This window comes from Mus musculus, chromosome 7 (assembly GCF_000001635.26).
Source record: "Mus musculus strain C57BL/6J chromosome 7, GRCm38.p6 C57BL/6J".
Classification (NCBI taxonomy): Eukaryota; Metazoa; Chordata; class Mammalia; order Rodentia; family Muridae; genus Mus; species Mus musculus.
In genome coordinates, this window is record NC_000073.6 from 98,186,212 (window position 1) to 98,201,285 (window position 15,074).

The window sequence follows — 15,074 nt, forward strand, 5'->3', positions numbered from 1 at the left end:
TTGGAAGCACTGCCCTTCATAAACTCCAGGAAGCAGTTTAAGAACAGAGAGGCCTGCCTGTGCAGAGGAAGTCTGACAGATAGCTGAGGAACAAAGAGGTTGCTTTGTTCCCTACAAGGCAGGTGGAGAGGTGTGGGAAGAAGTGGAGAACTGAGTGGCGGAGCAACGAAGAGGGGGGGTGTGATATTTCTCTAACTAAATCTTTAAAAAATGTATTACCGAGATACAATTTACCTATCATAAAATTCACCGTTTAGAGACTGGGGAGGGAATGTAGATCGGTATTAGAGAACTTTAGCTTAGTGTGAGCAAGGCCCAACCCTAAATGATAGTTCTTTCAAGTATAAAATCCAGTGGTTTTTAGTATCTTTACATTGTACAGCCATCACTGAAAGCAAACTCAGAACATGTTCTTTACCCCAAAAGAAAGTTAGTGCTCACCCTCAGTCATGCCCCATGGCCCCCGGGTTGCCCCGGGCGACAGCTAATGACTCTGTCATCTTGGACTTGCCTGCCGTGGGTGTTTCATAATGGAATCATACAACATGTAGCTTTTGTTTCTGCACTCTTTCACTTAGCCCTCTGTTGTCATGTTAGAGCATGAATCGGGACTTTATCCCTGTTTAGGGTTGGATAATAGCCCATTGTGCAGATATGCAGATTTTGCTTAGCGTTCATTTGCTGATGAGTGCCCGGGCCTTTCACCCTTTTTGGCTACTGTGAATAATGACACTGTGCACTGTTGCAGGGTATTCACCAGTGAAGATTGTTTGGACCTGGGTTTAAGCCAACAGCACGTCTTTATTAGCCAAACAGTGAATATACTGATGTATGGGATCCCAACATAGTACCAAGCCTTTCTCAGGGGGAGCTTTAAGCACAAAAGCCCTACCCTGGATTGACACATTTCGGTTAGCAAGAACAGTTAGCCAGAAGCAGAACTGCAGAAGCCAAAAGCAAGGTTAATACATTTAGAGACTTTCCCAGAACTATGGGTTTGAGGAATTCAGTTTTGGCAGGTGATGCTGACGATGTGGTGAGGTTTATAGCCTGAATGGTTCTTCCATCATGGAGTCAGTTGTGCTAAGGTCTCAGGGCCTGCTAAGTCTGGGGCCCTGTTACATGCACATCTGCATAAGAGTTTCTGGGAGGATGCGAGTTTTCTGCTCTCACAGGACTGCCTAGGGGTAGAATTGTCATCCCAGGGAAAGCTGTGTGGTTTCCGCTCTCACAGGACTGCCTAGGGGTAGAATTGTCATCCCAGGGAAAGCTGTGTGGTTTCTGCTCTCACAGGACTGCCTAGGGGTAGAATTGTCATCCCAGGGAAAGCTGTGTGGTTTCCTTGGTCTGTGGTTTTGGTGCTGACAGCAGCACATGTTCTCATGTGACAACAGACCACAGCCTCAGCATGGCAAGCCCATGTCCTCACATGACAACGGACCACAGCCTCAGCATGGCAAGCCCATGTCCTCACATGACAACAGACCACAGCCTCAGCATGGCAAGCCCATGTCCTCACATGACAACGGACCACAGCCTCAGCATGGCAAGCCCATGTCCTCACATGACAACAGACCACAGCCTCAGCATGGCAAGCCCATGTCCTCACATGACAACAGACCACAGCCTCAGCATGGCAAGCCCATGTCCTCACATGACAACGGACCACAGCCTCAGCATGGCAAGCCCATGTCCTCACATGACAACGGACCACAGCCTCAGCATGGCAAGCCCATGTCCTCACATGACAACGGACCACAGCCACAGTGTCACACACTTGATTTTGATGTTTACTTATCTGTTTTTAATTATTATTTTATGTGTATGGGTGTTTTGCCTACATGTATGTCTGTGAAACGCATGAATGCCTTGTGCCTTTGGAGGCCAGAAGACAGTGTTAGATCCCCTGAAACTGGAGTTATAGATAGTTCTGAGCTAGGTGCTGGGAATTCAACCCAGGTCCTCTGCAAAGAGCAGCCAGTGCTCTTAACTGCTGAGCTGTCTCCCCAACCACCAACACATTCAACCTAAGATCAGTTGTTTAGGTCTGTAGTGCACAAACATATACACAGATGAAACACTTGTACATATAAAATTTAAACATAAAGAAAATACTTTTAAAAATTCTATATGGTGGGGGACAAGTCTGGAGGTCAAAGGCCAACTTACAAGAATTGGTTTTCTCCTTCTGCCATATAGGACCCAGGGACTGAACTGTCATCAGGTTTGGTAGCAAGTCCTTTATATGCTGAGTCAGGGTTTCATGTATATAGTCTACTATAACTTTAAATTTTCCATGTAGCTGAGAGAGGCACTGAACTCTGGCTCTCCTGCTTCCCCGCCCAACAGTTGGGATTACATCTATGCGCTGCCACACCTGCTTGGATTTTATTTGGTTTATTTGGGTTTTTTTTTTTTTTTTGATACATAAATGTTCTGTATGGATGTATACCTGCATGCCCGAAGGGGCATCAGATCTCTTTATAGATAGCCTAAGCCACCACATGGTTGCTGGGAATTGAACTCAGGACTTCTGGAAAAACAGTCAGTGTCTTAACCGCTGAACCATCTCCTCAGCCCCCTTATTTGTTATTTTAAGAGTCCACCTGTGTAGCACTGTCTGACCTTGAACTCTGTCTCCTGCCTCAGCCTCTCAAGTGCTAATATGGCAATTGTGTACCAGGTGTGTACACCACACCCTGGCAGTGATGTTTAACTCCTGAAGAACTCACACACTGCTTCTCAAAGTGCTGAGATAGGCCACACTGGAGTGGGGACTCCTATCCATGTCCCTGTCTTTGGCAGGCAAAAGCGTCCACAGTGTCTCTCTAGTCTGGACTCTGACACTGCTCTGTGTGAGTTGCTCAGTACTAGAATCAAGTGGCTTATGGGGTGCCGAGGGTATCCACGTGGGCCTTAATGGCTGACAGTGGATCTGGTGTCACTTGAGGGTTAGGGATAGTAAAGCTTACTCAAAGAGGAAGCCTTTAAGTCCCACAAATGGAAAGCCAAAGACACTGGATAAAGTATTAACTAGTTCACAACACTGGGTCCCTGGGACATAAAGGTGAGCTGGTATCAGGGATCCTGCTCTTTGGAGTCCCAAGCAAACTGGCAACTGTTCCCATCTCTGGGGCAGATGTGTGTGTCAGGGACTTCTATATCCCTCATGAGCTTCCAGAGTCTCCCCTCACATTATGCCCACCTTTTAGGAATTAATTTTACCTTACTTGAAACCCAAGGACACTTCCTCCCACCCATCCTGACAAGGCCCCAAGTCCCTCCCAATCCTGAGGGGTCTTAGACCCCTCCTCTTCTTCCTTCTATAGGTGGGGCTTCCTGGTCACCATCTCCCCCCTATCTCCATCCTTCCTTTTGCTTCAGCTTAGCCCCCTGCCCCAGCAGCCAAGGGCCATGGGAAAATCTCACTCAGTCTTCACTCTGCTTATAAGTCTTGAGGGCAAGAATAAAGAGCAAGGATATTTTGAAAACTGATGTCCTCTGCATCCTTGGGAGCACATCAGCATCTGTGGGAGCACTGAGGTCAATCTGGAAAGATCTCTTTTGCACTGAGGGAAGCTGTTTGTCATTCACAGGTGGGTGGGGTGCAAGCTGGGGGCAGGCAGCCTACAGTAGCCAGGATTAGTTTGAAATGACTGTCGCAGGATGGAGGAGGGGCCTTTCTCTGGAAGACATTGTTAGGATGTTGATTTAATGCTGAAGATTGGCAGTTCCTCAAGCCCTATAGGGCGAAGGGAGGGCCAGTCCAGTAGCAGACACTATAAAGATAACAAACAACCAAACTGCTGTCTGTCTCCTCCTGCCAGCTTCAGGCTGGCCTCTGGCCTCTGCAGCTCTCTGTTCAGGGGGTGAAAAACCAGCAGGTGTTGGGGCTCAGAGCTCAGGAACAGGCAGGAGACGGGGTACTTAGTCCCTGATGCTCTGTAGACCCTTGTGATCTTGAAGAAGTCTCTTCTCTACCTGGACATCAGTCCTCACCCTAGCCGCACCGCACGGATACCACAGCAGTCTGATAGTTCCTGTTTCTGGCGCCAAGAATCCAGTGAATCAGGGATTTAGCTGTTACCTGAAGACATGCTGTCTCTAGACGTTAATTTACATATTTAAAGACATCTTAAATCATATTACTGCTTTTGTCTGTGTCTTCTTGAACTCAGTCCCAAGTACATTGGATTTTATTATACTGACGTTTTACAATGTTTTGTTTTGTTTTGTTTTTGGAGACTTGCTCTGTAACCCAGACTGGCCTAGACTTTAGGCAATCCTCCTGCCTCAGCTTGAGCACTGGGCTTACAAAGCATGAGTTTGGGACCAGTCTGGACAACAGGGCAAGACCCTGTTTCAAAACACTGAAATAAACAAATGAAACCAAAACAAAGGGACATCCACAAAGCAATAGCAAGCTTTTCTTGATGTCTTGATATCGAAACTACATTTATTACATAATTGTTTTGCATCTGGAAAAGGATGTATTTTCTTACTAATTTAATCAATTATCTATCTGTGTGTGAGTCTCTGTGCAGTCTAACAGTTCTCAAGAAGGTATTCTGCCCCCTAAAGGAATGTTTTGGAATATGTAGAGAAAAAAATTTGATATGCCCAAGCTATACTTACTTTAATGTGTTTTTCTTTTGTTTAAATTTTATATGAAATTAAGCAATATATTGATTTTTTTAAAAGTATGATTACATCATGTAAGAACTTTATTCCAAGGGTGAAATCCTTATAGAAAGACCTAGAAAAGCAGCACTTGGAATTCCAGGGCAGGAGATGAGGAATTTGGGGCCATTCTCAGCTAGGAAGCCAATTGTGGGCAAGCCTGGGCCTCGAGAGATCATGTCTTAGATAAATACATATTTTAAAAAGAGGGTGTTAATTTGATTTCGCTGTAAACTTCCGAGGCTTAACAAAATTAAAATTGTGTATGTACCTGAGTGAGTAATGAACATCACATAACCTTAGTGATCCCCCAAACCAGAGGACAGCATTAGATCCAAGAACAGGAATTCTAGATGGTTTTTAAGCCACCATGTAGGTTCTGGGAACTGAACCCTGGTCTTATAGCTGTATAACCTCTTAAGCATGGAACCACCATTCCTGTCCCTTCTAAGACACAACAACCCCCCTCCCCCCCATCCTCACACATTATTTGTGTATAACTGCTGTTTGGATGAATGAACTCAAGTGTCTTTAACTGCTGAGCCATCTTTCCAGCCCTAACTTCTGAAACTTTAAAAATAATTTTGGGGGTTATGGTGGAGCTCATTTATAACCCCAGGAATTGGGAGCCAGTGGCAGAAAAAAAAAATCAGTATTCCAAAGCCTTTCTCAACTCAACATGAACTCCAGGGAAGCCTAGGCTTGTCTTTTTCCTCTCCTTTTGAACAGGGTCTTGTAGTAGTTTTAGCCCAGGCTTAGAACTCGGGGCCCTGCACCTCAGCCTCGGGAGGGCTGGGGTTTTGGCATGTATCACCACACCCTTCTAGGGGATATCATACTTACGTAGGATTTTTTAATCTATCGTCGTGAGTCAAGAACGTCTTTCTTTTTCCAAGTCCTTAGGTTCCTGGGAAGTCAGATTATGTTAGGCTTTTCAAAGGAGTCGGGGCACCCAAGTGTGGCCTTTCCCTGAGGGTACTGGGTGCGGAGTGAGGGCGGGTGATACCAGGTATGATCCGGCTCCCAGCCACTAGTCTAACAAAGCCTGGTGCCCCATGCCTTTCTGGACTCCGCTTGGAATTGGCCACCCGGACACCTCAGCCCAGTTGTCCAGCCTAGCGCCACCAAGGAGAGACGGACCGTGGGTCAGGTGTGCCCCCTGGCGGCACATGGGCCAGAAGGCCAAACCTGAAAGATATGCTTGTTCTTCCAGGTGACTTCAGGTGGTGCTGGGGTTCCCTGGACCCAGTGGCCTTTCCTGTTCTTGGACACTAGAGTAATCCAGCCTCAGAGACGAGTGAGCAGGCCCCAGAGTTACATAGCAGACCTAAATCTGCTGCCTTCTCACCTTCCTAAACACGGAATGCCAGAATCTTAATACCTTTACCCCCAAAATGGAGACAACCTTCTGCCAGGGAACTGAGAACAAGGCATCAAAGCAGGGGATTCGGAATTAATGATGCTCAATTGTCCTCGATAAGCGCTGGCATCAGGACTGATTGTTGAGAAGAAAGCACGTTTGTCATGTGTTCATTTCCTTCATTTATTATCGTTTATCTCACACATTTATGTGTGGCATCATGGAAGACAGAACCAATGGTCCTCCAAAGATGTCCACACCCTGATCTCTGAAACCTGTGACTAAATTAGGTTACATGTGAACGACATGATGATCAATAATATACCTAGTGATCTGGCTTTACAACATGAAGAGATTAGCTGGGCATGGAGACAAATCTACAGTCCACCCTTGGGGAGGTGAAGGCAGGAGGTTCCGGAATTCAGGATGATGCTTGACTACAAAGTTTCAGGGCAGCCTGGGCTACCTGAGTCTGTCTCCACAAACAGACGGGAAGCTAAGTCTGGACTGTCAGGTGGACCCAGGTTTTAACTCCAGGGAAGGAGAGTTGAGGATGGAGGAAAAAGAAGAGTCAGAGAGAGATTTGGCTGTAGGGAAATGTAGCAATTTCTGGTTTTGAAGGTGAAGAACCTCTCCCTCTAGAAGCTAGGGAATGGGGGGGGGTTCTCCCCCATAGAATACTAGGAAAGAAAGCAGTTTTACCAGCATCTTGACATTAACCCGGTGGTGAGACCTGTGTTGTCGGAGAACTACAGGATACGCGGGCTTGTTCCTAGGCTTCGAGAGTTAATGAAGATTTGTTATAGCAGCAACAGGAAACTAATATAATGTTCTCACAGATGGCCACTGTCCACTCAAACGTGCACTTCCTAAAGCACTGGGGAGGCAAGGCTGTAGCTACTGGGACTTCACAGTGCTACAGAAAAATGGCTGTGAAGGTCTTCCCTCTGCTGCCCTTAAGGGCCTTTGCTTTTTACTGACTTCACAAGAGCCCTGGAGCATGGTAGAAGCGAGGCTGCCAGACACCCCTTTAGTTCTGAATGTAAACTGACCTCTGAACAGCGCTGCACTTGAAAGCTGACATTGATCTTGGCCGCCATGCCTCTCTTGCTGCCCACGAAGAATGGAAGATAGAAGACAGATGCCCTGAAAGGCTGCTGTGTGAGGATGAACAGATAGATAGCCCCAGCCCAGAGGCCTTGGAGTCGGCTTAAAACAAGAAAAACGCCACCTACATGTTTGAAGCCACTCTTGAGCAATAGAACCAGAACCCCTGAAGTTGAGGTCAGGAACATGTGTTTCCAGATCCGTCCTCAAGGGGACATCAGTGTGCATCGGGGTTCTGTTCTCCGGCCGTGGGAGATCCTGCAACCTGTTTGTGGCTACAGTGCAGCGCTGGGTTGTGCAGCGCCTTCCACATGAGCAGCATCTCATAAGGCGCGAAGCGGTGCACCAGCAGCAGCTCGCGGTACATGCAGGGATCCAAGGATAAGCGCTGCACATTGGGCAGCTGCACGCCGAAGGGCCGGATGCCCTGGTGGCTGCTGGGCGCCAGGCCGGCCTGCTGCAGACACATGCCCATGTAGGCATCGTCGATGGGGAAGAGCGGGACGTGGTGTGCCGCGCTGCGCAGGTTGCGGACTGTGTAGCGGGACAGAAGGAAGCCGCCGCCGCTGCAGTACGCAGGGTAGGCTACGCCCGGGAAGATCTGTGGGGGCACGAAGTACTTGCTCCCGCTTTCGCGAACAGGCACAGAACCAACCATGAGCTGCCCGGTGAAGAGGTGGTGCTCGGGCGACTGCACCTCTAGGAAGCTCAGTACGTTGGCCGTGTGCACGAAGACGTCGTCGTCGCAGCTGAGCAGGAAGCTCACGCCCGGGCAGTGCTCCGCTGTCCAGTCCAGCAGGTGCAGGTGCTTGAGTGTGAGGTTGAGGAAGGTGTCACTGAAGTCCCACTGCAGCACATCGCCGTACTCGCGCGCCTCCAGGCTCAGCAGATCGGCCAGCTGAGGCTCGCGAGCCGCCTCCTCGGGAGGGGAGGTCCCCACCAGGAAGAGGCGAAGCACCTGCCGGCCGCTGTAGCTGCGCTCCTGGCCCCACGTGCGCCGGATCAGCTCGCGCCGCTCGTAGTGCGCAGGCGACGACTTCACGGCCAGCAGCAAGAAGACGCCGCGGGGGCCCGCGCACTTGGGCGGCGCGTCCCACAGTTGCGGAAAGCGGCGGCAGTGGCGGTAGCGCAGGAAGTCTTGGATCCTAGCAGGCAGCAGCTGGAAGCCAGTCAGGAGGTTCGCGGAGGCGTTGGCCACGCAGGGGGGCACCTGGAAGAGCGGCGAACGCTGTACCACAGCTGCCAAAGACCGGCGAGTGGCCACAGGACCCTTGGCTTTCTCCTGCCTGTGTTCCTGGAGGAACCACTGATTCAGCACCACTAAAGTCACACCCACTAGAAAGAAAGCCAGTGTCGTGGGACTCTTGAACCTGCGGCTGCTGGGCAAAGCCATCTGTGGGGGGTGGGGGGAGGGGAGTCATAGATGAGTCTTTTAAACCAGAGGAATCCTTCCTTATTCCTATCAGGTCTCTCCCAGAATCTGAATTAGGCCTGTAGTCTCTTAGCACATGAGAACGAAGGAAGAGGCAGGAGGATTCAGATTTCAGATCATGCTTTGATACATAGTGAGTTCAAGGCCAAACTGAGACCTTGCTTTAAAAACCAACTAACCAACCAACCATAACCCAACCGACTAACCAACCAAAAATCCCAACAAGACAAAACAAAACAAAACAACAGGGCCTGGTTCCGTTGGTATAATATTATCTAGCATGAAAGAGGTCCTGGTTTGTGTACCCCACACTATATAAACTGGATAGGGTGGCTCAGGCTGCGGCAGGAGAATAAACTGAACTAAAACAGAATAAGGAATGGGGGTGAGGTGGGGTCCAAATTCCTGAGGACAGTGAACGTCTTAGGTCTCCCAAGCTGAGAGTGTGTTCACCTTCACAGCTGTGTGTATCATGGCTAATGGATACCCCTAGATGTTACCCAGGATGACAGACACGTGTTCAGAGTCAGTCCCTGCCTTGCGGCGAGCTTCCGCCCAGCCTTTCTCTGTCCATGGTACCACTATTCCCCCTTTTGCTCAAATAGTATCTCCTCCCCACAATCTGTTGATGTCTGCATTCTACATTTCTCGCTGGTATATCCTTTCCTCTCCATCTCTGTCCAGCTGGATCCAGCACAGGCTGAGAGGACAATAGTATGTAAGCCAAACCCTTTCTTCCCCAAGTTGCTTTTGGTCATGATGTTTCATCACAGCAATGATAACATTGACTAAGACACTTTCCTACAGGAACGGCCAGCGGCCACTCCCTGTTTGAGGCGGTAAGAGTAAACTTTGAACTTTGCTCTCTCACCTGGCCATCTGAAATGCCTCTTCCTGCCCTGGAATTTTGTCCTGTGCCGTTTGCTAACCTGCACTGATCTCACCTGCCTTTATTACCCTTCTTGTGGTACACTTGGAAGAGGTGAAACCCTGAGAAAGCTTCACTGGCAGTCAAAGGAGGGCAGGCAAACTGTCAATCATTCCCCTCTGCCTCCCCATCTAGTCCACCAGCACATCTGGGGCAGGGATGGAATCTATTCTTCACCATTGTAGCCTGAGGGAACAGTGTGGTGAAAGCTGTTTACCCAGGTTCAAATCTTACTTCTGCTACTTTCCAGCTGCATGGGTTAAGCAAGCAGACATAGGCTTGTTTTCATACCTAAGGTTTTTGTTTGCTTGCTTGTTTTTTAACTTTTAAGACATGGCCTCACTCTGTAGTCTAGAGTAGTTTCAGACTCTGGATCTTCGGGTCTCAGCCTGCCAAGCAAGTGCTGAAATTAAGGGTATATGCCACAAGGAATCAAACCACAGCTCTTGCACGCACTGAGCAAGTGCAGTGCCAGAGTTACTTACCTGGCCCTCTTAGGACTTTTAGTGGTAAGTAAATAGTAATATGTTCAGAGAATTCAGTACAGAAGCCAGGGATGGAAGCTCATGTCTATAATCCCTGACTCAAGGAGGCTGAGCAGGATGTGAGTTCAGAGCCAGCCTAGGCTGTATAGTGAAACTCAAAGAGGGCCAGTGAAGGCACTTAGTGGAGTAAGGTGCTTGCCACTAAGCCCAGTGACCTGAGTTAGCTCCCTGTGATCCACATGGACTCCCAGAGACTTCCCTCAGGCCTTGACATCTATGCTATGGCATATATATATCACAGATAACCTTAAACAATAGTGACAACAGTAAATAAGTTTTAAAAACCAAAATGAAAATAATAATATAGTACTTGGCAAGTCAGTAATGCTAAATTAGTATATGTTAGCTAGTAGGACTGTCAGGTGCTAAAGAATGTTCTAGAACATGTGCTCGTCCTCTGTTTTCAGAGAGTAGCTTGTGAAGCTGGGTGTTACTGGAAGGGACTGTGTCCTAGCACTTGTGTATTACAGTCCATACAGTGTCCAGCTCGGAATGAGCACCAAACGGGTGCTCAGGGCTGAGTGGTAGCAGTTAGTCGCCCGACAAGTAGAGAACTGTGTGTACACAGTGGCACGGCTGAAAGCCAGCTGTAGATTTCCACTGTTGCTCAGTCCTGCCTCGGTGCTGGTGCATTAGAGGAGGACAGTGACACATGATGCCAATGTCACTGTCAGTTACTCAGTGCATACGCCTGTGTCTAGCAAATTTGGGTCAGTGTTTTTATTTCAATTTCCTTTCTTTCTCCCTTTCTCCCCTCTCCAATGCTTCTACTCTTGCTCCTCTATCCTTCCCTTCTTTTTTCCTTCCTTCCTTCCTTCCTTCCTTCCTTCCTTCCTTCCCTCCACCTCCCCCATTTCTTCTGACCAGGTCTTAAGTACTCCAGCCTGGCCTTCAAACTCTCATATCCAAGGATAACCTTGAACTTCTGATCCCCCTGCCTCTACCTTCCAGGTGCTGGAATTAAGGTATATAGCACCATGCCCAGAGTATGTGGTATTGGGAATAGAACCCACTGCTTCCTTCATATATGATGGGCTAGCACTCTACCAACAGAGCTACACTGGCAGCCTATAAAGACTTTTTCAGTGAATAAAAAGAATAAAATATGAATGAATATAGGATTTGGAGTCTGAATAGCTGGGCTTGAGACTTGAGTTAACCCCCTGGGTTTGAGTTTCCCCTCAGAAAAAAACATAACATCTCTCAGTGATCATACAAATGATAAATGCCTTATAAATGGTGATTAAACTGTTATATTTTAGGTTTATTTTTATTTTTTGAGACTGGCTGGCCTGAAACTCACTATGTAAACAAAGCTGGCCTAAAACTCACAAAGAGCTGGGATTTAAGGCTTGCACCGCCAAGCCCTGGTTATTTTAGCTTTTTAAAGACAGGTTTTTTTTTTGAGAGTCTTTTGGGGTGCCATTTTTCAGGAATCTGACATTGACCAAGGATAGGGAAATGGGTTGCTTGGCAGGAATCTGACATTAGAGCATGACAAAGACATAAGTTCTGGCAGGGACCTGACCTTGGCCAAGGACAAGGAAGTAAGAATCTGGTTTTAGGGTAGAATGAAGAAGTAGGCTCAGATATCTTGATCATCTTTAGAAACAGCTATCACCAGAGTGATCATGGGGCTTTGATGACTATTGTCTTGCTTGATTCCTCAATGTACTACTAGCCCTTAATACGTGCATGTAATTAAAATATTACAAAAAGCGGATTGGGAAAATTAAATTTGACTTCAGTCTCAGAATTGACTGGGGTCATGCTATACAATGTTATCTAACTGTCTTTTTTCTTTTTAACCCTCATTCTCATGCTAAAAATCCTGTTGACCGACTGAGCAGGCTTGGTCAGGTTTTTATATGGCTTAGGCTAGTTTTGAACTTCTGATCTCCTGCCTTCATCTACTCTCCTTCTCATCTTAAAACATAATTTAAAAGCATCTCTCTAAACCAGCTGTGGTGGTTTAGAGAAAGAAAAGCTTTCTCAATCTTAATGCATCCGTAGATTTGGTTTCAAAGAAGAGAGCATTTATTTTGATAAGTCTGAAGACCCTGGAGCATGGCCAACTTTCAGTATAAAAGGAGGGAAATGATGTGGGGAAGGGCATAGCCCTTTCTGAGGGCGGAGCTGGCTCGCTCTGTGCTTAAGATGTACAGCCTCTGACTTGGCTCTAACTTGAAACCAAGTGTCTTCTCTTTGGTCCTTTTTGCTCCACCTCCCTTTTCTCAAACTACTCTTCTAGGTGCCTGGAGCCCCAACCTAAAGCTCTGCTGGTCTCCACAGACCCTGCTCCCTTGTCTCAGCTTGAATTCAGCTCCGGTACTAGCTCCATCAGGTCTCCTCCTGGTAAGTCCAGGTCAACAGATCTGTCTCCTTGGTGCTGTGGCTACTGACCTTGGATGAAAGAGGGCAGTCTGTCTGTGAGATTGGGCAGGTTGTCTCAGTCGCTCATGCTGTGAGTTGATGCAAAGCATGTCTGCCATGGGTTAAGAGCCTCCGTAACCTTAGTGCTAATAGGCACGCCCTTATGGAGCCAGGCTAGCCATCCTCTGAAGGGCTCCATCCTTCTACAGGCGCTTTGTGGTCTTTGGGCTGCAGCCCACTGCTTATTGCTCTACACTTGTAACAAGGTTCTCTATGCTCTGAATTTATCCTCTTTCTTCTTAAGAACTACCTTGGCTATTTCCTCCTTTGGTTTGAAGCTCGGATGGCAGGGCCACCCCATTCCTGTAGCAGCATGCCGAAGTGTTCCAGCAGGGGAGGGGGTGCCCGGGCAGTAGTATTTGAATAGAAGACATGACAGGCAAAATAACTTTAGCTACCTCTTGGTGTCTGGCCTCTTCCCAGCACTCCATGAACCTCTTGGGGCTGCATGGACTGTGCAGTTTTCTTCTCTAAGAAGGGAGTGGAGTGAGAGGAGGGTAAAATAATACCCCAAAAGAATAACCCTGAGTGAGGTTTGGCAAGGTGGTTCAGTAGATGGCCCTGCTGTTGCCAGGACTTACATGGTAGAACTTTGCAAGTTGTCTCTGACCTCCATGTTTGTTCTCTCTCTCCCTCCCCCCTCTACTCCCCTTCCTCCTTTCTTGCCCCCCCCCCCATCTTTCTTTCTGTCTCATACACAAATAAATACATTCTTTCTCAATAAGAAGAACCCGCCCACCCCATCTTACCTTGTGCGTTTGAGAGAGGAGAATCTGGCCCGTGCCATCCCAGACCAGGACAACCCTTGCTACACACTGGGTTCCACCCCTGTGAGAGTGGCTTAGTTTAGTATTCTTGCATTTGACCAATCCAGGCCATCACTCCTCCTCCTCAGGGGTAGGGTGAAGGTAGCAATAAGCTTTCTTAGCCTGTGCAACTAACTGCTTGCATTTTCAGATCAAGCTAGAATGTTGCCTCCTCTGGGAAACTATTCTTTAACCCGTCTACCCTGCTTTTGCTGGTAGGATGAACAAACAATCTTAATGCTTTCTCTCACAATTGGAGTTCCCTACTAGATTAGAACCACTCCGGGTATAGAAGCTGCTGCTAACACAGGCTATTCTTTAAAATCTTTATAAGTTGCATATAGAGGCTTGGGAACTAGCTCAGTAGGTAAAGTGCTTGCTATGTAAACATGAAGGCCTGCGTTTTGACTCCTAGAATCCTTGTAGAAAGCCAGGCATAGTGGTGCATATCTGAAATCCCAGCTCTGGGAAGACAGAGACAAGAGTAATTGGGGCCTTGCTGGCCAACTCCAGGTTAATGGTGAGAGACCTTGTCGCATAATTAAGAGGGAAAGTGATAGAGAAAGACACTTGATTTTGACCTCTGGTCTGCACATAGACCTAGACACATACATAAAAATGACATTAGAGTATACTGATTTTGAGAGCAGGGGTACTAGAACCTAGGGCCTTGTGCATACCAAATATGTGGCATACCACTGAGCTTCCTCTCCCTAGCTCTAGTTTTCACTTGATTCTTTGAAAAGTTTCACCCAGCCCTGAGTACTCTGAATTTGGCAAGTGGTGAAGAGCCTATCTCAGTGCTTCTGAGAGTACTCAGGACAGATATGAATTAGACATAGTCCTAGCCCTCAAGGAACTCAGCATGTCTTGGGAGATGGAAATCATATGTAAAATGTAAAATGTAAATGAGATTATAGGACATGAGTGGAATGGCAGAGGAAGCTAGAGGAAGGGCACTGGAGTGAGCCCAGAAAACTTCACATGTTATTTGTCTGGTGGAGAGCTTAATGCAGACAGTCACAGCCAGTATTTCTCAATATTTTGTGGTTTGACTCAAGTTTCTTATACTGCACCCACTAGCTTCTTCTTGTGGCCATCTGTATTGTGAGTGGTAAGCTGAGGGCTGGCCCAGCTGGGACTTCTGCATCGCATGGCAGAGTGGCTTCAGGGTGTCATAAGAGTGTCCCAGATGAAAGGGGCAGAGTTCCAGAAATTCATGGTGATCTATAACCGATCGAACTGAGGTCTGAAGATGGTAATGGGTTCCCTCAGAAGATGAGGAGCAGTGTAGAGGAAGAGGAGGCACTGGGCAGGGGAGCACGCCTATGAGGTACTCTAACTCTACCATGGATGGAAGGCAATTATTAGGCCTGAAGTTAGAAAGACAGTTGAGGTTTGGGAGAAGAGTCTTGAATGTCTTATTTGAACTTTTACTTGATTCCTTGAACTCTTTCACAAGTCTTTATCTATCTTCGTGAGTCTGCTGTCACAGCCTACATTGGAGGCAAGGTTGACAGAGGGGAGATAATCCAAGGCCCGGGGAAGGGGACAGTGCCTAGTTCTGAGGCCTAACTAGGTAGGGGCTCTCAATGTAGAGGGGTGGGCATCTTCATGGCTTGGTAGCTTACTGGAGGGTCTGTGAGAACGCTCATTTCTCAGGCTCCTAGTTCATCCTACCTAGAGGCTCTGCATGAGATGAGTGAGGGGTGGGAGCAGGGGGAGCGCCAAGAGGCAGACTGAGGAGGGAGGGGCAGAGCAAAGGTTTCTAACGGTCTATCTA

At 47.7% G+C, this 15,074-nt stretch overlaps 1 protein-coding gene across 1 annotated transcript; it reads right to left on the minus strand.

The window, feature by feature from the left end:
- Positions 1-6,203: 6,203 nt before the first annotated feature.
- B3gnt6 (UDP-GlcNAc:betaGal beta-1,3-N-acetylglucosaminyltransferase 6 (core 3 synthase)) lies at positions 6,204-13,264 on the minus strand. Its single transcript, NM_001081167.1, has 2 exons — positions 13,235-13,264; positions 6,204-8,540 (listed from the first exon to the last, which is right to left on the minus strand). The coding sequence occupies exon 2, from the start codon at positions 8,538-8,540 to the stop codon at positions 7,365-7,367; it is 1,176 nt and encodes a 391-aa protein (NP_001074636.1). The 5' UTR covers positions 13,235-13,264; the 3' UTR covers positions 6,204-7,364.
- Positions 13,265-15,074: the final 1,810 nt, after the last annotated feature.